This window comes from Pongo abelii, chromosome 10, assembly GCF_028885655.2.
Source record: "Pongo abelii isolate AG06213 chromosome 10, NHGRI_mPonAbe1-v2.0_pri, whole genome shotgun sequence".
Classification (NCBI taxonomy): Eukaryota; Metazoa; Chordata; class Mammalia; order Primates; family Hominidae; genus Pongo; species Pongo abelii.
This window is the reverse complement of record NC_071995.2, coordinates 38,104,095-38,127,704: the sequence shown is the minus strand read 5'-3', so window position 1 is coordinate 38,127,704 and position 23,610 is coordinate 38,104,095. Positions and strand designations below refer to the sequence as shown.

At 39.4% G+C, this 23,610-nt stretch overlaps 1 protein-coding gene across 1 annotated transcript in view; it reads right to left on the bottom strand.

Annotated features, from left to right (window-relative positions):
• The window catches only part of MUC19 (mucin 19, oligomeric), a 187,101-nt gene that overhangs the window by 59,068 nt on the left and 104,423 nt on the right, over nt 1-23,610 (bottom strand). The window contains 33 exon segments of the mRNA XM_054528500.1: nt 265-318; nt 467-520; nt 1,825-1,878; nt 3,025-3,078; nt 3,199-3,252; nt 3,827-3,880; nt 4,037-4,090; nt 4,961-5,014; nt 5,980-6,033; nt 6,154-6,207; nt 6,790-6,843; nt 7,000-7,053; nt 7,742-7,795; nt 7,927-7,980; nt 8,918-8,971; nt 9,092-9,145; nt 9,981-10,034; nt 10,926-10,979; nt 11,104-11,157; nt 12,117-12,170; nt 12,309-12,362; nt 13,314-13,367; nt 14,036-14,089; nt 14,762-14,815; nt 14,950-15,003; nt 16,384-16,437; nt 17,066-17,119; nt 17,269-17,322; nt 18,256-18,309; nt 18,734-18,787; nt 19,035-19,070; nt 19,463-19,516; nt 20,173-20,226. Coding sequence (XP_054384475.1) covers nt 265-318; nt 467-520; nt 1,825-1,878; nt 3,025-3,078; nt 3,199-3,252; nt 3,827-3,880; nt 4,037-4,090; nt 4,961-5,014; nt 5,980-6,033; nt 6,154-6,207; nt 6,790-6,843; nt 7,000-7,053; nt 7,742-7,795; nt 7,927-7,980; nt 8,918-8,971; nt 9,092-9,145; nt 9,981-10,034; nt 10,926-10,979; nt 11,104-11,157; nt 12,117-12,170; nt 12,309-12,362; nt 13,314-13,367; nt 14,036-14,089; nt 14,762-14,815; nt 14,950-15,003; nt 16,384-16,437; nt 17,066-17,119; nt 17,269-17,322; nt 18,256-18,309; nt 18,734-18,787; nt 19,035-19,070; nt 19,463-19,516; nt 20,173-20,226 — 1,764 coding nt within the window.

Here is a 23,610-nt window from a genome sequence, read left to right as displayed (position 1 = left end):
GACAGTTCTCAACTATAATGTCCTTCTTTTTGGCGGGGAAATTGGAATTTTCTCCCCATATTACCTATTTATCTGTCATGGTTTTATGTTACTATGCTTTAATGAAAGCCCTTGTAAGCTCAGGAAATAAGAAGGCAATATAATGACTGTCTAGTCTTTTTCTCTGAATTTTCACAATATAGCATATGCAAATCATGCAGATATTTTCAGAAGACTATTGAAGGTGTCATTAGGAATTAAAGGTCTTAGTCTAGCAGCACTCACCCATGGCTCTTCCAGTGCTTGTTGTTCCACTTACTCCTAGGAAAGTGGTGGCCGCTAAGGGAAACAAAGAGATAAGAGTTACCTGGAGAATATTTAAGGATTGTGGAGGAGACATGGTGCTACTCCTGCAAAAAATAATACAAAGGAGATATCTAATTACGGGAGGGCACGTGGAAGAGTCCATGTCAACCTGTTGACTTACCTGTCTTGGAACTGCCAGGGGCAACAGTTGTGCCAGGAGCTACTCCAGTGGTGGCTGAAACACAAGAGGAACTGGCATCACCACAGTGACTCCCGTTTGTGTCCTGAAGACCTGCCTCTAGAAGGAATCTGTTTACATCAAAGGCCAGTAGTAACTGGATGTCAAAGGCCACTTTCTCTGGCTGCCACTCGGATGTGTTTTCCCATTCATTAATAAACTACCAAGTTGGGGCATTATATCTAGCATCCCATGACAGTGAGACAGATAGTTTTCTCCCATATTTACCTATTGCCAGGAGTAGAAGACAAAAATTATTTGCTTTATAATAATTGTATCTATTTCTAATTACATTTTTAATTGACACATAATTTTACATATTTCCAGCGTGAGGTTTTGATAGAGATGTATATACATTGTGTAATAGTCAAGTCATGGTCTTTAGCATAACCATAATCTCTGACATTTATCATAGCTTTGTGATAAGAAAATTTAGAATTCTCTTGATATGGTTTGGCTGTGTCCCCACCCAAATCTCATCTTTAAATGTAGCTCCCACAATTCACACATGTCATGGGAGGGACCAGATGGGAGATAGTTGAACCATGGGGGTGGGTCTTTCCCCTGCTGTTTTTATGACAGTGAACAAGTCTCACAAGATCTGATGATTTTATAAAGGGGAGTTCCCCTGCACAAGCTCTCTCTTTCCTGTTGCCATGTAAGACATGCCTTTTGCCTTCCACCATGATTGTGAGGCCTCCATAGCCATGTGGAACTGTGAGTCCATTAAACCTCTTTTTCTCTATAAACTATGCAGTCTTGGGTATGTCTTTATTAGCAGCATGAAAATGGACTGACACATATCTCTTCAAGGTATTTTCAAATATATACTATAATATTGCTTACTACAGGCACTCCACTGCACTATAGACCACCAGAACTAATGCCTGCTATCTAATTGTGATTTGGTACCCATTGACTTATTACTAATTATTTCTATCACTTTAGGGCAAAAAAAAAATCTATGTAGGCATGATTCCAAGATTCATATGTCTCTACTTCCCAGGGCTAAAACTTCTTTTAGTTCCTACTACTACGCTGAAAATGTTTCGATGTAATGTTATGGGGAAATTTCTCAGAACAATTACATTTCATTTATACCCCAACTAGAAGAGTCAACCCATTTGAAAAGCGTATATTAAAAGGTTAAGGAAAATATTAAATTAAAAAATATATTTGGCCTCAGATAGATTGTCCCTAAATAAATTACTTAATATTCTGTAGGAAAGCCTACTTCCAAGCAAGTTATCCCGAAAGTCATGGTTCTTGGTAACTCCCAAATCATAAGCTGCCATCCTCACCTGTTCTGCATTCACTTCCGGTACTGCTCCTGTCTCCTGTGAGAGTTGTGGCCTCTGAGGAAAGAAAGAGAAGAATCAAGAGGTCTAGGAAATTTGAGATGCTGGTAAAAAGTACTGAGTTGCTATTTTATCACTGAATTTCTACAAAGTTATCACCCATGCAAGATGAGGATGTCCTTCTTATTGAACTACCTGCGCTGGAACCTCCCGATGAAATGGTTGTCCCAGAGAGTTTACCAGAAGTCCCTAAAATGAGAAAGTAAAGGAAATAATAGAGCAAGCAGTACTGGAATCAGCAATGTGGTCCTGAACCACTGGAAGACCTTTCTTGAAAACTTGTTTCATAAAATATGAGCCATGAATAATTTTTGCCAACTTACTAATGTTTTTATACTGACTATCCCTTCCCCTGTACTCTACTGAAAAAGGAAGCTTAACTTCACTTTCTTGATTTCACTTCAAATGTTGTGCTTTCCTTGTGCTCCCAGGAAGGAGAAAAAGACTTGAACATTCTAAATGTTCTCATATCAGTAACTGGTGATATTGTGCTTATCAGATGCTGAGCAATGCCCTCCTATGTGATATTTATACCTTCCCCTGCTGATTTTAAGTAGTTCATCCTACCTTGCTTGGGACCCTGTGAACTGCTGCTGACACCAAATGAAACTGTGGTGGTAGCTGCTAAATTAAACATAGTGACACTCTGCATAAGAATACACCAGTCACCCATCTCACATTATGGAAGCATTTCCTCTGTGCCTGACACCCTCTTCTCAGAGAACAGAATAGACAGAGGTCTCTGCCTCATGTGATTTACGTTTATGGGAGAGAGAAAACATGAAATAAACAAGAAGTGTAATAAATATGTTCAAGAGATGGCAGCAGGTGATAGTGCTATGCAGAGTCATGATGACCTGAGTGGGGAGAATCAGGGTTCTGGGGAGGCTGCTGCAGGTCAGTGGGCCTCAGACAGGTGTCCAGAGAGCTAACACTGTCACACAGGCCATGGAGCAACACCTAACTTAGATAACCCTGTTTCTGAAACTCCTTAGCAGAACTACTCAGGTTGGCCAGAATACAGGTTGTCCTTCCAGACAAGAAGTAACCCCCTTTCCTTGGCCCCGTTTCTCATTTATGTGTTATCCTGAGCACAAAACGGCAATGATGAGAACTCTGAAGCCTGGGACTGATGAAGCTTACCTCCTGGAGCTTCTGATCTGGTGATCCTGACCCCTCTGGTGGAACTTGTGGCCTCTGAGAGAAAAGAAAGCAAGGATGACATCTACAGTATGGGAATTACAGGGTTATGTCACCCTAGGAACCTGTCGCCCAAGCAGCCATGGTGTAGCATTCCCTGTATGCTTGTGGACTTGCCTGTGTTGTCGTTCCCAGGTTCCAGAGTCTTTCTAGAGAAAGCCCCAGTGGTAGCTATTAAGAAAGAGATGGGTAGCCATGGGTCAGAACCTCATCATCATCAAGTGGACAGAGAATAACAACCTCATAAATGGATAAATCTGTATGCTTATTCAATATCTCAGGAAACTGGGCTTTAAATCCCAAAAGGTCAACTATATATTCCTCATGTAATACCCTTCCCACAGTATAGTACCAAAAGAATTTAACTTATTGGGTCTCCATTTAGCTAGAGTTCCGGAAGAGGCTCCTAGCAGCTATCACTCTAGATTCTCTACATAACTGTCCAATGGCTGCATGATTACCTTGGGGACTAGCAGGAGGGTCTGCTTAAAGTACAGAAATAAATTAAATTTTGAGTTTCTGATTTGCTATCACTGAGTTGGTATTTCTGTGTGTCTGATTTGCTATTAATTTCAATAGCAAACCTGCAGTTACTTTTGCACCAACTTGATATACTTAATAAACGAAGGTAAGATTTTACCTAACAATGTTCCATGTGAAAAAATATCTGACATGCATACATTTCAAGCAATAACCTTTAATGGATATTATTAAAGAGTGAGTGCAACGACCGAGCAATGCTCACCGGTGGTTATTCTACCTCTTGTCGTTGCACCTCCACCTAGGGAAGCTGTGGCCCCTGAGAGACAGAAAAACAGGGAAGGTATATTAGGAAATACTCAAGGACCATGAAAAGAAGACGATACAACTTCTTGAAAGAACAGCAGCAGAGGAGACATCGAACACTGAAATATGGGAGGAGCTCGGAAGGTTCCCTGGCAACCTGCAGACTCACCTGTGTTGGAACTGCCAGGGGCAAGAGTTGTGCCAGGAGCTGCCCTAGTGGTGGCTGAAACACAAGGAAGAGTGGGATCACCATGGTGATCAACCTTTCCCTTTCCTACAGGCCTGCCTCTAAAAACTACCCAGACTTATCTGAATTATTTATAAATGGTGCTTTCACTGATTCTTCCTGATATGGTGCCCTGTATATTTTCTCCTTGTCCATTTTACTAGCAAAACAATCAAGAGGTCCAAATCCTCAACTTGAGACCATATGTCTGGTCTTTATCAGGAGACAGGTAGTGTCCCCCTTATTTACTATTTTATGCTCTGGAATATGGAAGACCAAAACAATTTCCCTGGGACTCTTATGCATCAAGAATATACTAAACATTTCTGTTGTCTCTGAGGCATGAAAACCATTATTTACGTATGTTTCTAAGGTTCATTTAAGTTCTCTCTTCTTCCCTAGATCAAAACTGTTCATAGTTCCAGTAACACCCTGGCAACGTTTCTATATAACCTCACAGGAGAAACTTCTCAGAACAAATGCAATAGATATCCCACTTTAAAAGAGGCTATTGGTAAAGTTTTAGAAAATATAAAATCTAAAGGAAGTTCTACTGGGCCTAAGATTCATTATCCCTAAATAAATGCATAATATTCTGCAGAAAATTCCACTCCCAAAAAACTCATCCTAATGAGAGTCAAGATTCATGGTAACATGTGAATTATGGGGTGCTCGTCCTCACCTGCTCTGGATTCAGTTACAGTACTGCCCCTGCCTCCTGTGAAAGTTGTGGCCTCTGAGAAAAGAAAGAATAGGATCAAGAGGTCTGGGAGACACTGGCAAAAAGCATTGAGTCACTATTTCATGACTGCAGCACTACAAAGTCATCATGCATTCAAGATGAGGATTTCCTTCCCATTCAACTGCCTGTGTGGGAACCTCCAGATGTAAATATTTTCCCTGGGAATTCACCAGAGGTACCTAAAATGAGAAAGTAAAGCAGCTAATAGGACAAACAACACTGGAAACAGCAATGCTGCCTTGATACACTGGAAGACCTTTCCTCATAATCTCTGTTTCTGAAGGAAATGAATCGTGAATGGTTTTCCCTACAATGTATACACTATTGTTTTGCTGCTGGCTATTTTTTCTATCACAGTCTATTTAAAAAGAGGGAAGTTTAATCTCACTTTACAGATCTCACGTCCAGTGACTTGGCTCTCTAGTGATGCAGGAGCAAGAAAAAGTCTTGAACATTCTAAGTGTTCTCCTCTGTGGAAAAGGTAATATTGTAATTATCATGTTTTTAAGAATAAACACATAGGAGATGTTTATAGATTCATTTAGTGTTTTTCTGTAGCCTGTGCCAGCTGGCATGGGATCCTGTGAACTGCTGCTGACACGAAGGGAAATGAGGGTGGTAGCCATTGAAGTAAACAGAGTGACATTCTACATAAGAATATGCCTGTCACTCCTCTCATATTCTGGAAGCATTTCCACTGTGTCTGACAGTCTTCTGTCAATGAGAAGAAGAGACAAGGGTCTCTGCCACATGTGATTTACATTTGTGGGAGAAGGAACAGAGGAAATAAACAAGAAGTGTAAAAAATATGTTAGTGAGATAGTAGCAGGTGATTGTACTTTGCAGAATCATGATGAGCAGAGCGGGGAGAATCAGTGTTCCAGGAAGGCTGCTGTAGCTCAGTGGGCCACAGACAGGTGTCTAGAGAACTGACATTGTCACATAGGCCATGGGGCAATGCCTGACTTAGATGACTCAGTTTCTGAAATTCCTTAGCAGAACCACTCAGGATGGCCACAGTACATGTTGTCCTTCCAGACAAGAAGTAACCCTCTTTCCTTGGCCCGGTTTCTCATTTATGTGTTACCCTGAGCACAAAACGACAATGATGAGAACTCTGAAGCCCTGGATTGACGAAGCTTACCTCCTGGAGCTTCTGACCTGGTGGTCCTGACCCCTCTGGTGGAACTTGTGGCCTCTGAGAGAAACGAAAGCAAGGATGACATCTACAGTATGGAGAGTGCAGGGTTATGTAACCCTAGGAGCCTGTCACCCGAGCAGCCATGGCATAGCATTCCCTGTGTGGCTGTGGACTTGCCTGTGTTGTCATTCTCAGGTTCCAGAGTCTTTCCAGAGAAAGCCCCAGTGGTAGCTATTAAGAAAGAGATGGGTAGTCATGGGTCAGTTCCTCGTCATCATCAAGTAGGCAGAGAATAACAACCTCATAAATGGATAAATCTGTATACTTTTTCAATATTTCAGGAAACTGGGCTTTAAATCCCAAAAGGTCATCCATGTACTCCTCATATAATACCCTTCTCATGGTATAGTACCAAAGGAATTTTTACTTATTGGGTCTCCATTTCTCTAGGGTTCAGGAACAGGGTCCTAGCAGCTATCACTCTAGATTCTCTATATAACTGTCCAATGGCTACATGATTACCTTGAAGACTAAAGGAAGTGTTTGCTTAAAGTATAGAAAGAAATTAATTTTCAGTTTCTGATTTGCTATCACTGAGTTGCTATTTTTGAGTTGCCAATTTGTTATGATCTTCAATAGCAAAACCACAATTACTTTTGCACCTACCTGATATAATTAATGAATGAAGGTTTTTACCTAACATTTACCTAACAATGCTCAGTGTTGAAGAAATGTGTGACATGCATACATTTAAAGCAATAAGGTTTATTGGATATTATTAAAAAGTGAGTCCAGTGACCCAGCAATGCTCACCAGTGGTTATTCTACCTCTTGTCGTTGCACCTCCACCTAGGGAAGCTGTGGCCCCTGAGAGACAGAAAAACAGGGAAGGTATATTAGGAAATACTCAAGGACCATGAAAAGAACATGATACAACTTCTGGAAAGAACAGCAGCAGAGGAGACATCGAACACTGAAATATGGGAGGAGCTCTGAAGGTTCCCTGGCAACCTGCAGACTCACCTGTATTGGAACTGCCAGGGACAAGAGTTGCGCCAGGAGCTGCCCTAGTGGTGGCTGAAACACAAAGAACAGTGGGATCACCATGGTGATAAACTTTTCCCTTTCCTCTAGGCCTGCCTCTAAAAACTATCTAGGCCTATCTGAATTATTTATAAATGGTGCTTTCCATGATCCTTCCTGATGTCATGCCCTGTATATTTTCTCCATATCCATTTTACTAGCAAAACAATCAGAAGGTCCAATTCCTTAAGTTGAGGCAATATTTCTGGTCTTCCATCAGGAGGGAGGTGGTGGTCCCCATGTTCACCATTTTACTCCCCGGAATATGGGAGACAAAAACAATTTTCCTGGGACTCTTACACATCAAGAATATACTAAACATTTCTCTTGCTTCTAAGGCATGAAAACCACTCCTTAGGAATGTTTCTAAGGTTCATTTAAGTTATCTCTTCTTCCCTACAACAAAACTGTTCATAGTTCCCGGTAACACCCTGGCAACGTTTCTATGTAATCTCACAGGAGAAACTTCTCAGAACAAATGCAATAGATATCCCACTTTAAAAGAGGCTATTGGTAAAGTTTTAGAAAATATAAAATCTAAAGGAAGTTCTACTGGGCCTAAGATTCATTATCCCTAAATAAATGCATAATATTCTGCAGAAAATTCCACTCCCAAAAAAACTCATCCTAATGAGAGTCAAGATTCATGGTAACATGTGAATTATGGGGTGCTCGTCCTCACCTGCTCTGGATTCAGTTACAGTACTGCCCCTGCCTCCTGTGAAAGTTGTGGCCTCTGAGAAAAGAAAGAATGGGATCAAGAGGTCTGGGAGACACTGGCAAAAAGCATTGAGTCACTATTTCATGACTGCAGCACTACAAAGTCATCATGCATTCAAGATGAGGATTTCCTTCCCATTCAACTACCTGTGTGGGAACCTCCAGATGTAAATGTTGTCCCTGGGAATTCACCAGAGGTACCTAAAATGAGAAAGTAAAGCAGCTAATAGGACAAACAACACTGGAAACAGCAATGCTGCCTTGATCCACTGGAAAACCTTTCCTCAGAATCTGTTTCGGAGGGAAATGAACCATAATGGTTCCCTACAATGTATCCACTATTGTTTTGCTACTGACTACTTCTTCCATCACAGCCTATTTAGAAAGAAGGACATTTAATCTGACTTTACAGATTTCATGTCCAGTGACTTGGCTCTCTGGTGATCCAGGAGCAAGAAAAAGTCTTGAACATTCTAAGTGTTTTCCTTTGTGGAACAGGCAATACTGTGATTATCATATTTTTAAGAATAAATACATAGATGTTTATAGCTTCCTTTAGTGTTTCTCTGTAGCCTATGCCAACTGGCATGGTATCCTGTGAGCTGTTGCTGACACCAAGTGCAACTGTGTTGGTACCCATTGAAGCACCATTCTACATAAGAATATGCCTGTCACTTATCTCATATTCTAGAAGAATTTTCACTGTGTCTGACAGTGAGAAGAAGAGAGAAAGTTCTCTGCCTCATGTGATTTACATTTGTGCGAGAGGGAACACAGGAAATAAACAGGAAGTGTAATAAATATGTTTGAGAGATGGAAGCAGGTGATAGTACTCTGCAGAATCATCATGAGCAAAGCAGGGACAATCAGGGTTCCAAGAAGACTGCTGCAGGTCAGTGGGCCTCAGCCAGGTGTCCAGACAACTAACATTGTCACACTGGCCATGGAGCAATGCCTGACATACATAACCCAGTGTCTCAAATTCTTTAGCAGGAATACTCAGGATGGTCAAAATACATGCTGTGGTTCCAGGCAAGAAGTAACCCCCTTTCTTTGGCCCCCATTCTCATTTATGTGTTCTCCTCAGCACAACAGGAAAATTAGGAGAACCCTGAAGTCTGGGATTCATGAACCTTACCTCCTGGAGCTTCTGTTCTGGTGGCCCTGATCCCTCCTGTGGAACTTGTGGCCTCTGAGAGAAAAGAAAGCAAGCGTGAAGTCTTCAGTATGGGAAATACAAGGTTATATAACCCTAGGAGCCTATCACCTGAGCAGCCATGGTGTAGCATTCCCTGTGTGCCTGTGGACTTGCCTGTGTTGTCATTCCCAGGTTCCAGAGTCTTTCCAGAGAATTCCCCAGTGGTAACTATTAAGAAAGAGATAAGTAGTTACGGGTCAATACCTCATTACCACGAAGTGGGCAAACAGTATCAAACAGTATACAGACACAGTCTGTATACTTATTTATTATTTCAGTAAACTGTGATTTTTTTTTTTTTTTTTTTTTTTGAGACAGAGTCTCACTCTTACCCAGGCTGGAGCATAGTGGCACAATCTTAGCTCACTGCAACCTCCACCTCCTGGGCTCAAGCCATCCTCCAGCCTTAGCCTCCTGAGTAGCTGGGACTACAAGCACATGTCACCATGCCCAGCTAATTTTTGTATTATTATCATTATTATTATTATTATTATTATTACTATATTTGTAGAGACAGGGTTTCACCATATTGCCCAGGCTGGTCTCAATCTCCTTGGCTTAAGTGATCCTCCCGCCTTGGCCTCTCAAAGTTCTGGGATTACAGGCATGAGTCACCATGCCCAGCTGTAAACTGGACTTTTTATGCCTAATAGTAATCTGCATATTCTTCATACAATATACATGTGACAGAATATTTACCAAGTAATTTTTTACTTATTGGGCTTTCTTTCTTCTAGAGTTCAGGACTAGGGAGATAGAAACTAATTCTCTACAACATCTAAATTAGTGTCAGTGGAATGGCTGCATGATTGCCTTGGGGGTTATGAGGACAGCTGTTCAAAGCACAGGAAATTAGAACAAAATTTGAGAATCTGAAACCTCAGTCAATGAATAATGGTAAGATTATCTCTAATAATACTCAGTATTGGAAAAATGATTAGCATGGATACATTTCAGTCTGTAATCCTTTGGGGTTATCATCGGCAGGTGAATGCAAGCTCACCTGTGGCCAATCCACCTCTTGTGGTCCCACTTTCTCCAATGTATGTTGTGGTCTCTGAGAGAGAGAAAAACAGAGAGGACATACTTGGAAAATATTGAAGGGCCATGAAACAGATATGATATTATTCATGGATAGAATTGCACCAAATGAGGCATTTAATTATGTAAAGATTCTTGAAGAGTTTCCTGAAAACCTGTAGACTCACTTGAATTGGAACTGCCAGGGGCAAGAATTGTGCCAGGAGTTATCCCAGTGGTGGATGAAACATCAAGAAGACTGTGGTCATTATGGTGCTTATGTTTTTTTACCAAAGATCTGGCTCTAGAAAGAATCTAAGCATATCATCATTATATCCAAATAACTCTTTTTCTGATTCTTCCCTGATGATAGGCCAGATGTATTTCTCATTAACAATTTTATTATCAAAATAGTAAGAGCGATCAATTTCTCAACATGTGGCAATATTCTTGGAATTCCATTAGAGGAAGACAGGTGGTTTCCTCCCATATTCATTGGTTTTACTTTAAAAAAAATTAAGTTTAATAAGAATTTTAGACATTCATAAAATAATAATTATTTGTATTGCTTTTGGGGCATAGAAACCTTTACTAGGCATGATTTCAAGGTTCATTTACCTTGTCTCTACTTCCCAAGAACAAAAGTGTTTTCAGCTCATACTAAAACCCTGGCAATGTTTATAACATTATAGGAGAAATTTCTCAAAACAAACTCAAGAGGTATCACATTCAAAAGACACTATTGGTAATTTGTGTGTGTGTGTGTGTGTTTTTAAGAAAACATTAAATGTAAAAAAAAATTATTTGGGCTTAGATTCATTTTCCCTAAAAAAATGCACAATGTTCTGTAGGAAAGTTCACTTCTAAACAAGTCATAATCATAAAAGTCATAATTCGCATAACTCCCAAATCACGGCCTGCTCCTCACCTACTGTGGATTCAATTCCAATACTGCCCCTGCTTCCTGTTAGAGCTGTGGCCTCTGTGGGAAAAAGAGAATCAAGGGGTGTAAGGAATTGAAGATACAAGGAAAAAGCTATTTTATGATTGCAGCTCTAAAAAGTTATCATACATTCAACATGAGGATTTCCTTCTTATTGAACTACCTGTGTGGGAATCTCCAGATGTAATGGTTGTTCCTGGGAATTCACCAGAAGTACCTAAAATGAGAAGAGTAAAGGTGCTAATAGAGCAAAGAATGGTAAAAGAAGTGATATGATCCTGAACCATTAGAGGCCTTTCCTAAGAACGTATGTTTCGGAAGGAAATGAACCATGAATGACTACCCTTTTGTTTCTTTGCCCCTCGACTGAACATTGTTGCTTCTGGGGTTCCCCTTTCCAAAGATCCCAGTGAATGCGAAAGGAGACCTTATCTCCCCCTCACCTGTTGAACTCCCAGAAGCTGGGCTCCCTGATTTGACAATGATGTGTTAAGAAGAAAAAAGCAGACTACCTTCTATTTTTACAAATATTTCTCATCAATTACTTGAGGTATTTTGGTATTCACATGTTTAAAAAAAGAACTCTCTAGCTCTAATATTCCCATGTGATGACTGTATTCAATCTATTCTACCTGGCTTGGAATTCTGACTTCAGGTGAAACTATAATTGTACCTATTAGAGTAAATAGAATGTAGAACTTCAAAATAATTTCTTTCATCATTCCACCAATATTTATTAAGCATCTCTCCTGTGTAATATTGGGCAATGATTTTGCCCCATTGACCTGATACTATAATTATTTCTCTTTCTTTGGGGGCAAGGAAATATCTATGCAGGCATGTTTTTAAAGTTCATTTGTGTTATGTCTACTTCCTGGGATCAAAACTTTTTAACTTCTACTATTACACTGGAAATATTTATATGTAATATTATATGGAAATTTCTCAAAACAATTACATCCCATTTACACCTCATCTAGAAGAGTCAACCCATTTGAAAAGAGGACTTTAGGATATTTATAGGGAAATATTAAATTAAAAAATATATTTGACCTCAGTTACATTGTCTGTAAATCCATATTTAATATTCTGCAGGAAATCCTACTTCTAAGCAAGTCATCCTAATGAGAGACATGATTTATGGTAACTCCCAAATTATGGGCTGCTCTTCCTCACCTGTTCTGAATTCACTTTCAGCGCTGTCCCTGACACCTGCGAGAGTTGTGGCCTCTGAAGAAAGAAAGAGGAAAATCATGAGGTCTGGGGAATTTGAGATATGAGTAAAAAATATTGAGGCGCTATCTTATGATTGCAGCTCTACAAAGTTATCATGCATGCAAAATGGAGATTTCCTTCTCATTGAACTACCTGTGTGGGAACCTCCAGATGAAATGGTCATCCCAGAGAATTTACCGGAGGTACCTAAAATGAGAATATAAAGAGCTAACAGAGCAAGCAGTATTGGAATCAACACTATGGTCCTGAACCATTGGAAGAATTTTCTTGACAACTTCTGTTTTAGAAAAAGTGTACACCATAATTTTTTGTGAACTTATTGTTTAATGTTCTCATACTGACTATTCCTTCCACTGTACCCTAGCAAAAAAAAAAAAAAAAAAAAGAAGGAAGCTTAATTTCACTTTACTTATTTCAGTTTCAGTGATGTGGCTCCCTGCCATTCCAGAAGGAAAAAGGAGGAAATATTTTTATATTTCCAATGTTCTTATTTGTGTAATTGGTGGTAGTGTGATAATCGTATTTAAGAACACACTCATGTCGATATTTTTACATTTCCATGGTGTTTTAAGTAGCCTCCTTGACTGCCTTCAGACCCAATAAACTGCTGCTGACACCAAGTGAAACTGTGAAGTAAACAGTGACACTCTACATAAGAATATGTCTGTCACTCATGTCATATTTTGTAAGCATTTCCTCTGTGCCTGACATAATCCTCTCAGTGAAAAAACAAAGTGTCTGCCTTGTGAGATTTGTGTTTGTGAGAGAGGAAATAGAAAATATGCAAGAAGTGTAATAAACATGTTAGAGAGATGGCAACAGGTGATAGTGCTTTGTGGAATCATGATGACCTGAGTGGGGAGAATCAGGGTTCTGGGGAGGCTCCTGCAGGTCAGTGGGCCTCAGCCAGGTGTCCAGAGAACTAACTCTATCACACAGGTCGTGGAGCAATGCCTAACTTAGATGGCCAAGTGGCAGAAATTCCTTAGCAGGACTACTCAGGATGGTCAGAATACATGTTGTGCTTCCAGGTAAGAAGTAACCCCCTTTCCTTGGCCCCCATTCTCACTTATGTGTTCACCTCAGCATAACAGAGAATTGAGGAGAACCCTGAGGTCTGGGACTGGCGAACCTTACCTCCTGGAGCTTCTGATCCGGTGGCCCTGATCCCTCCTGTGGAACTTGTGGCCTCTGAGAGAAAAGAAAGCAAGCATGAAGTCTGCAGTATGGGGAGTACAGGGTTACGTTACCCTAGGAGACTGCCACCTGAGCAGCCATGGTGTAGCATTCTCTGTGTGCTTTTTGACTTGCCTGTGCTGTCATTCCCAGATTCCAAAGTCTTTCCAGAGAATGCCCCATTGGTAGCTATTAAGAAAGGGATGGGGCAGTGGTGGGTCATTAACTCATTACCATGAAGTGGGAAAAGAGTATTAAGCAAACAAATGGACACAGGCTGTACACTTATTTATTATTTCAATAAACTGGCCTTTAAATGCCAAAAGCTAATCTCTACACTTCTCAAATAATATTCTTCCCATGGTATATTTGCTTAATTTTTTTTAACTTATTAGACTTCCTTTTCTCAATATTTCATGAATAGGAAGATAGAAGCTAACTCTAGATTTTCTGTGTAACTGTCTTTCAAATGGCTGCATGTTTACCTTGGGGGGCAATAGAAGAGTCTGTTCAACCACAAAAACTAAGAATGAAATTTGAGATTCTATGCTTAGTCAGTGAAAAACGGTAGGAACTTTCCTAACAATGTTAATATGGGAGAAATGAGAGTATGGATACTTTTCAAGCCACAGGCTTTATTGGATATTATTGGCAAGTGAGTGCAATGACCCAGCAATTCTCACCTGTCACTATTCCACCTCTTGTTTTTGCACTTTCTTGTAGGGAAGTTGTGGACTCTGAGAGACAGCAAAACAGAAAAAACATATTTGGAAAATATTCAAAGGCCATGAAACAGATATGACATTACTCTCATAAACAATAACACCAAAAGAAATATCTAATTATGAGAGGAGTACTGAAGAGTTCCCTGTCAACCTGTAGAACCATTTAATTCTCAATGCAATCAGAGGCGCCACTTCCTCAGCTTGAAGCAGTATACATTCCATGAGAGGGAGACGCACAATTTTCCATACTCACCAATTTACTGCCAGGGATGAAACATAAAAAATTAAGTTTGCTGGCAATTTGAGACACCAAGAAAGCACTAATAATTGTATTGGTTTTAGGGCATGGAAACCTCTATACACATATTTCTAGGATTCATTTACATTATCTCTCCTTCCCTGGATCACAAATGTTTTTTGCTCCTACTAATATCCTGGCCATACTTATATATAACATTACAGGAGAAATTTCTCAGAACAATTACAAGAGCCATCTCACTTCTAAGAGGATATTGGTAAATTTTTGGGAAAATATTTAATTTAAAGGCAGAACTATTTGTTCTAAGATGCATTGTCTGGAAATAAATGCAAAATATTCTGTAGGAAAGCCCGCTTCCAAACAAGTCATGCTAATGAGAGTCATGATTCATGGTAAATCCCAAATCATGAGCTGCTCCACCTCACCTGCTCTGGATTCAGTTCCAATACTTCCCCTACCTCCTGTGAGAGTTGTGGCTTCTAAGAAAAGAGGAGAATAAAGAGGTCTGGGGAATCTGAGATACTGGGGAAAAGTATCACAGTGCTAGTTTATTATTGCAGCTCTGCAAAGTTATCATGCATTCCAGATGAGGAGCTCACTCTCATTCAACTACCTGTGTGGAAGCCTCCAGATGAAATGGTTGTCCCAGAGAATTCTCCAGAAGTACCTAAAATGAGAAAAATAAAGGAGCCAATACGACAAATAATACTGAAATCATCAATGGGTTCCTGAACCACTAGAAGACCTTTCCTAAGAACTCTGGTTTCCGAAGGAAATTAACAATGAATAATTTTCCCCCAACTATTGACAGATGATTTGCTATGGATTATCCTTTCCCCTGCAGCCTATTCAAAAACAGTAATAGCTTAAATTCAACTAAAAAAGGAAAGATGCTTAAATTCACTTTACTAACTTCACTTTCAGTGATGTAGTTTCCTGGTGTTCCTGGAGGAGGAAAAATGTCTTGAACATTCTAAATGTTCTCATTTGTGTAACTGATAATATTGTGATAATCAGATGTATAATAATATACTTCTATGAGATATTTATACCTCCCACTGGTGATTTTAAGTAGTTCATCCTACCTGGCTTGGGACGCTGTGAACCGCTGCTGGCACCAGGTGAAACTGTGGTGGTAGCTATTGAAGTAAACAGAGTGACACTCAAAATAAGTACATACTTGTCACTCATCTTATATTCTGTAAGCAATCCTTTGTACCTGACATTCTCTTCTCAGTGAAAAGAACAAACAACAGTCTCTGTCTTGTGAGGTTTCCATTTGTGGGAGAGGGAACAAAGAAAATAAACAAGTGTAATAAATATGTTCAATAGATGTCAGCAGGTGATAGTACTTTGTGGAATCATGAGGAGCAGAATGGAAGAATTGGGGGTTCTGCGGAGGCTGCTGCAGGTCAGTGGGCCTCCGCCAGGTGTCCAGAGTACTAAAATTGTCACACAGGAAATGGAGCAATGCCTGACTTAGACAACTGAGTGATAAGGTTTGACTCTCAGTCCCCACTCATATCTCATGTTGAATTATAATCCCCAGCGTTGGGGGAGGAAGCTGGTTGGAGCTGATTGGATCATAGAGGCTGGGTTTCCCCCTTGCTGTTCTTGTGATAGTGAGTTCTCACGAGAACTGCTTCTTTAAAAGTGTGTAGCACTTCCTCTTTCACTCTGTCTTTCTCTACTGTCACCAAGTAAAGATGTACTTGCTTCCCCTTCACCTTCCACCATGATTGTAAGTTTCCTGAGGTCTCCCCAGCCATGCCTCCATACAGTCTGCAGAACTGTCCATCATTAAACCTGTTTGCTTTATAAACTACCTAGTCTCAGGTAGTTCCTTAAAGCAATGTGAGAATGAACTAATACACCCAGTTTCTGAAATTCTTTAGCAGAACAACTCAGAGATTAGAATACATGTTGTGCTTCCAGATAAAAAGTAACTGTCTTTCCTTGGCCCTCATTCTCATTTATGTGTTTACCTCAGTATCCCACAACAGGGCAAAGATAAGAACTCTGAAGCCTGGGAACTGATGAAGCTTACGTTCTGGAGCTTCCGATCCAGTGGTCCTGACCCCTCTTGTGGAACCTGTGGCTTCTGAGAGAAAAGAAAGCAAGAATAAAGACTGCAGCATGAAGACATACAGGGTTATGTAGCCCTAGGAGCCTGTCACCTGAGCAGCCAAGGTGGAGCATTCCTTGTGTGCTTTTGGACTAGCCTCTGTTGTCATTCCCAAGTTCCAGAGTCTTTCTAGAGAATGCCCCAGTGGTCTTAAGAAAGTAGGTAATGGGCAACAGGCAAATAAATTGATAAAATCTATACACTTATTCAATATGTCAGTAAACTGGGTTTTAAATGCTAAAAGGACATCTGTATATTTCTCATATAATCTCCTTCCCACAGTATATCTACCAAGGACATTTTCACTTATCAATTCTTTTTTTTTCTAGTGTTCTGGAACAGGGAGATGGGGGCTATCTCTAGATCATCTATATAACTGTCAATCAAATGACTGCACGACTGCCTTGGGTGTGGAAGGAGAATCTGCTTACAGCACAGGAAATAAGAATGAAATTTGAGTTTCCGATCTTTCATCAATGAACAATGGTAATATGTTCTCGATCAGTACTCAGTATGGGAGAATCCAGTCACATGGATTCATTTCGCACCACAGTCTTTATTGGATATTATTGGTAAATGAGTGCAATGACCCAGCAATGCTCACCTGTGGCTATTCCTCCTCTTGTTGATGCACTTCCTCCTATGGAAGTTGTGGCCTCTGAGAGACAAAAACAGAAAAGACATATTTGAAAAATATTCAATCACTATGAAATGAATAAGATATTACTCTTAAAAAGACAAGCACCAGAGAAGATATCAAATTATGGGAGGAGCTCTGAAGAGTTCCCTGCCAACCTGCAGACTCACCTGTACTGGAACTGCCAGGGGCAAGGGTTGTGCCAGGAGCCACCCCAGTCGTAGCTGAAACACCAAGAGGACTGGGATCACTATGGTGATTAATCTTTCTTTCCTATGGACCTGCCTCTAGAAAGAATCTAAACCTAACTTCTATCTAACTAGCACTTTCCCTAGCTCTTCCCTGATGATGAGCCCTATGTATTTTCTCATTAACCATTTGATTACCAAAGCAACCAAAGTGACAATGTTCTCAACCTGTGATAATCTTCCCGGTATTCTCAGTCAGGAGGACAATGTGGGTTTCTCCCATGTTCACCTGTTCTCCTCCCTGTGTCTTGGCTGTCAGATGCAAGAGTGGTGCCTGCTGTGGGGTGGTTGCTGAGAATGCCATGAGTGTGCTGAGAACTCCAGACATTGTGAAAATATTTAGCTCTTCATTTGTGAAAAGGAAGCATTGACACAGAGCAGGTGTGTTTCCTGGGTTCTTGTAGCTCCTCTGTGTTTCTCAGCAAGTTTTATCACTCCCTTCTCTTTTAAAAGCTTCTAATGTTGTAATTTCACAGCAGAAGTTACTTAGAACAATCAGTATAATCATCCTGTCTTCCGGGATTAGAAGTATGATTCTGCACTCTGTAATTAGTAGCTTTTCTGGAAAAATGTCTAAACTGATAAAGAATTTGTTGGCCAAAAATGTAGTATTAGTAAAGTAAATACAAACTGCTCTCCAGAATCCTCCTCTCTCTAGTCTCGCTATAAGTGTCAAAATCTGAAAACAACAAAGACATGAGTAGCTCCTTCTCCCCTATTGTGAACGAAGCTTCAGTGGTGCCAACGTGTTCTGCAGAAATTGTAGCCTCTGAGACATGACATGGAATTGTAAATTCTGGGGAGTTGCAATAGTGGGAAGACAGATTTTGTGTTATTCATCAGAACAAATCTACAAAAAAACATCATTTCATCTGTGTGTCCATAGAGATGGTTTTCTTTCAACTTTACCTGTGTTGGAAATTCCTGTTTCAACAGATGTCTCAGAGCCTACTCCAGTGATACCTAAAACAAGAAAAAGCAAATTTAGCAAATTCATCATGGAAGCAACTAAAAGGGCCTTTCTCAGGACTTAATGTTATAAATGGTGCAAATGCTAAATTAGGAGTGTCCTTCTCTCATTTCATTTCCTTGGCTCATTTATTCGCAGGCGACCTGCCAGTGAACACCCCTACATTCTAGCCTGCTGACAGAGGGATGGAGGCTCATTCCATGCCTGCCTGTTTCAATTCCTGTTATGTCTCCCTGGTGTACCAGGGATGACTACAGAGGGAGAAAAATGAAATATAAAGTTCTTTAGAAATGTCTCTGTGATACTTTTGTGGTTGATTTCATGTCATCCTTAAAGCATTCCCATGCACACACATACACATGCACAAAACTCACATAGGAGTAAGAGCCAGCTTACATTTTCTTTATGGAATTTTACCTGTGTTGGAAACTTCTGAACTGGTACTGACTTCAGGAGAAATGATAGTGGTGCCTGTGAAAAAAAATGTGTGAACTTTAAAGCAATGACGGTCTCATTCCTGACTTCAGAGAACTAGTTCTGAAAGCCAGGACTCAGGCACACTTGTTGGAGGGTCATGAAAATGGCAGTTCCAGAGGGATTCACAATTTGACTTGGCCTTGTGTAAAATGTGTCCTCAAACTTCGTATTCTTCTGTTTTAAGCTGCAATCCCAAACAATGAATCAACAGAAACCAAAGTCTTGGAATGAGAACACTCACCTCCTGCTCCAGGAGTCCCTGTAGCAGTTGTAGCCTCTGAGAAAGAAAAGAAAGGAAAAAAGTAAGAACATGCTGACGGTTGGGTGTGGTGACTCACACCTATAATTCCAGCACTTTGGGAGGCCGAGGCTGGCAGATCACTTGAGTCCAGGAGTTTGAGACCAGACTGGACAACATAATGAAACCCCGTCTCTACAAAAAATAGCCTGTAGCCCCAGCTACCTGGGAGGCTGAGGTGGCAGGATCACCTGAGTCTAGGAGGTCAAGGCTGCAGTGAGCCAAGATCATGCCCCTGTACTCCAGCCTGGGCAACAGAGTGAGACCCTATCTCAAAAAAAAAAAAAGAAAGGAAGAAAAGAAAAGCATGCTGGGTCAACTGTATTACCTAAGGGGCTCCCTCCAGGATGTCCTGGTATGTGATGACTTACCTGAGACATAACTTCCAGGTTTGAGGGTTTTCCCAGAAATTCCACCAGAAATTCCTGAAATAAAGAAATGGTGGTCAACATGCCATGACTAGGGAATTGCTTTTTCAAAAATTTGTATTTCTTACAATATATTAGGATGCTTTTTCTTTGAGGTTTCGAATGGCAAGAATTAATCTGTGTTTCCAATGTAGCATCTCTTTCTTATAGCAAACTTCCTAACAACATTCTAGGCGCTTTAGTGTCTTTGAGATTCGGTGCTTGGAAATGGAAGTTTTCTCAGTACACATATATCCAGTGGCCAGTGACTTGACTTCTTAGTGCACTGAATGAGCTCCTTGAGGTAGAAGGAAGTCTTAGGCTCCTCAAGCTTGTCATTTGTTATCTAGTAACTGTTTTGAAATTTTTTAAAGGTTTAGTTTATGGAATAAACCAGTGTGGCTGCATTTCAGGCAACACTGCTTAATGAAAGATGATCAAAAAGTGCAGTAATGGCTTAGCAGGCTGAGCTGGAGCTATTCCACCTACAGAGATTCTACTTCCTCCTAGGAACTTGTGGCCTCTGAGGATGAGGAAAAGAAGAAAGACACAACTGGGAAGACATTAAGGATTTTGGATTATTATCATGATAATTTTGCCTAGAAATAAAACCTGAGGAGATAGCTCCTTGAAAGAAGTTCCAATGGGAAAAATTCTACTCAGCTTGTTCTCACCTATGTTGAAACTTCTAGAGGCAAGAGTTGTGCCAGTGGTTACCCCAGTGGTACCTGAAACACAGAAAGTCCAGAGGTCACCATACTGACTCATTCTGCCATGAGAAGATCTGAATCTAGACGCTATCTATGTGTTCTCTGCTATAACAAGTAGTCTTTTCTGGGTACTTAACAAATCTATAATTCTATGAGTTTCTCTGCTTGAACTATTCCATTTGTAAATCATAGGGAGTGGCAATGTTCTCTACTTGAGACGTCCTTTCCTGGCCTTCCCTGACAAAGATGAAAGATGATCTTCTCTTGTGTTCACCTAGTTTGATCTCAGTATGCCTTAGCTCTCTGCTACAAAAGACAGTTTATATATACTGAGTACCTGAGACAATGAGAAACTGCTGAGCATTACTCCTTCTTAGTGGGGTCAAGGAAGGCTTTCTGGAAAAGACAGCATCTAGATCTTTACCATTGCTTAGGATTTGTCTATGTGAAGTCCAGGAAGGGAACATCAGGCAGAAGACATAGTAAGAGCCAAGGTTTAGGGAAACATAGCAATATGTGTTATATGAACATAGAATGAGTGAAAAATAACTGGAAATTTAGCTCAAATTCAGTAAGAAAACAACTTCCTAGTGATCAGTTTATAAAATTTTATAAAGGAACTTCTAATAGTGCCAACAACTAATTCAAGTGAGGTTAAAAGTTGTTATGTGAAGGGGGCTGATGAGAAGTTTGGAAAGTAGATGGGGTTTCCAAGGACTCAAATACTACACTAAAGCATTTAGAATTTACTTGAAGGGCAATGGGTAGCTGCTAACATGGACTGATGACAGAAATGACATGAGCAGAGATAACAGTCAATAGAGGACCACTGACCACTGCTTCAGATAGAACACATCTGAGAACAGAGAAAACTGGAAGAGAGGAAACTTGCCTACAGTAGTCTAGAATAAGGAAATGTAGAGGAGTAGAAAGAGCTCAGGCGTTGGAATCAAAAGAGTTGTGTAGTTTTAAACAGGTTAAAAATCTCTGAACCTCAGTTTCCTTACCAGCAAATTAGGGAAAATAATGCCTACATTATTCAAATAGATAGTCAATGAAAGCTAAACATATTTCAGCTGTATTGAGTGTTTGTTATACACAAAGCTCCTCAAGTAAGACAGTAATGATGCATAAGGCTTGGTCCCCTTTCAACAAAGGTAGAATCTAATGGATCAGGGGGACAAGTATGGAAATCAATCACCTCATCAGAGAAGGGCCATAAAGAGGTTTTAAATCAGTGAAAAATAAGACAAAAATGCCTGTTTTCAGGGAGCTTATATTCCAATGTAAGTGCTAATAGGATCAGAAAGAGAAATCATTTTTTTTTAAAGTGAGATGTTCTAAAGAATCAGCTTCTTGGCCAGGCGTGGTGGCTTATGCCTGTAATCCCAGCACTTTGGGAGGCTGAGGTGGACAGATGACCTGAGGTCAGGAGTTCGAGACCAGCCTGGCCAACATAGCGAAACCCCATCTCTACTAAAAAATGCAAAAAATTAGCCAGGCATGGTGGCACGCACCTGTAATCCCAGCTACTTAGGAGGCTGAGGCAAGAGAATCACTTGAACCCAGGAGGTGGAGGTTGCAGTCAGCCAAGATCATGCCACTGCACTCCAGCCTGGGTGACAGAGCAAGACCCTGTCTTGAAAAAACAAAAACAAAAACAAACAAAAAAAAGAATCAGCTACTTTTGCCTATTTTTTAAAACTGTTTTTAAGTTTAAAAAAGAGATATCAGGATACATTAAAAGCTAAATAATTTTCTTGTAAATAGTAGGTGACAAATAACTCTATTATGCTGAGAAATACGGTGCTACCTCTTTTTAATAGGGGATTGTTTTGGTAGTGATTTTGGTCTGTCTGAGTTTGTATATTTGTATACAATCACTGTAGAATTTAAGTATTATATAAAGGATTCAATACACCTTTATTATGATTTAAGAAGGAATTAGAATCGAAAAATCAAAAGCCCTATTCTACAAAAATCAAATTTGAAGTTCATGTTTTATTAATCAGATAAAGTAAGACTTCTGGTACCATGTGTTCTAGTCCATTAATGTAACATTATTTTTTCAAATGCACATTCATAATCTCATATTTTCTCACCTGCTACTTCAGGCTTTTTTGATGGCACTGAAATTTAAAAACAAATATATTTATAAATGTAAATATTTGATTTATTTCCATTTACAAAGATTAATTTGTATATTAGGTTATAATTTGAGATGCATGTCACACATAGTCCTTTAAATGTTTTTCAGTGCTCAAATGGAAAAGATAGAAATTCTCTTTCAAGCACATTGTGCAGAAATAAATTTTCATGTCATTGAATTTCAGCTTACCTACAATTAGTTGTGGTGGAATTCTAACAGAGCTTACTAAAGGATAAATTAAATCCATATTTAAATTAAAGAATTTATTTGAATTTCATTTAAAAAATTTGTTTCAGTGTGTCAAATGCCATGATAATTACATTTTGTTTAAGAAACAGATGTTATTCCCATAGAGGCTTATCTTAGATATTCAAGTCAGAGTAAATGTTCCTTGTGAGACATATTGTAAAGTGCTCTTTTAAAGAATCATGTATGATTTCTATGATTACAGATTATCAAACTGAAAACAAAACACTGCCTTTTTTCTAAGAGAAATATTTATACACAGGTAATTATTATTTGGTTACATTTAATTAAAGCTGTCTTGAAATTATAAAGTGCCAAAAATGATAAAATACATACTATGCCCCAATAGTCACACACTGTGTCCCAATAGCTACCTGTTCATGGCCATGTTGTTAACTTATAACTATGTTGTTCAATATATAATATGAATCATGCCAATTTGTTTACATTTGCATAACCATAGATTGAATAAAGAGTTAATACAAATTTAGTTTGAATTAAATTACCGAATTAATTATTTTCTAGCAATCAGTTGGTAAAATTAATTTACACAGGAGACTTTATAACAGTAGTTAGAATAATGCGGCATAAATCTTCACCAGAAAAAAAAAGGTAAGCATTCTATTCCTTAAACTATTAATGAGCAATGTAGTCATTAGAGTCTGGGTTCTGTTAGAGACCTATACATTGAGAAATGTATTTCTCAAGTACTATCATACTAAGTATATTGCTAATTGAGAACCTTAAACAATAATATGCTGTAGACTTGAAATAATAATTTTGTTCATTTACTCAGTGTTAGGAAAAAGAAATTGCCCTATAAGTATTTGTGAATCATTGTAAAAAGAAAGAAAGTTATAAAATTTGGACTTATAAAACAATAATATTATAGTTTTGTCAAATAAAATTCTCCAAATCCTATTTCCACAGTTTATTACAATAAAAGTGCCACAGTTTATTACAATAAAAAACTTATTTTTCTTACCTGCTGCTCCAATTCTTTTAGT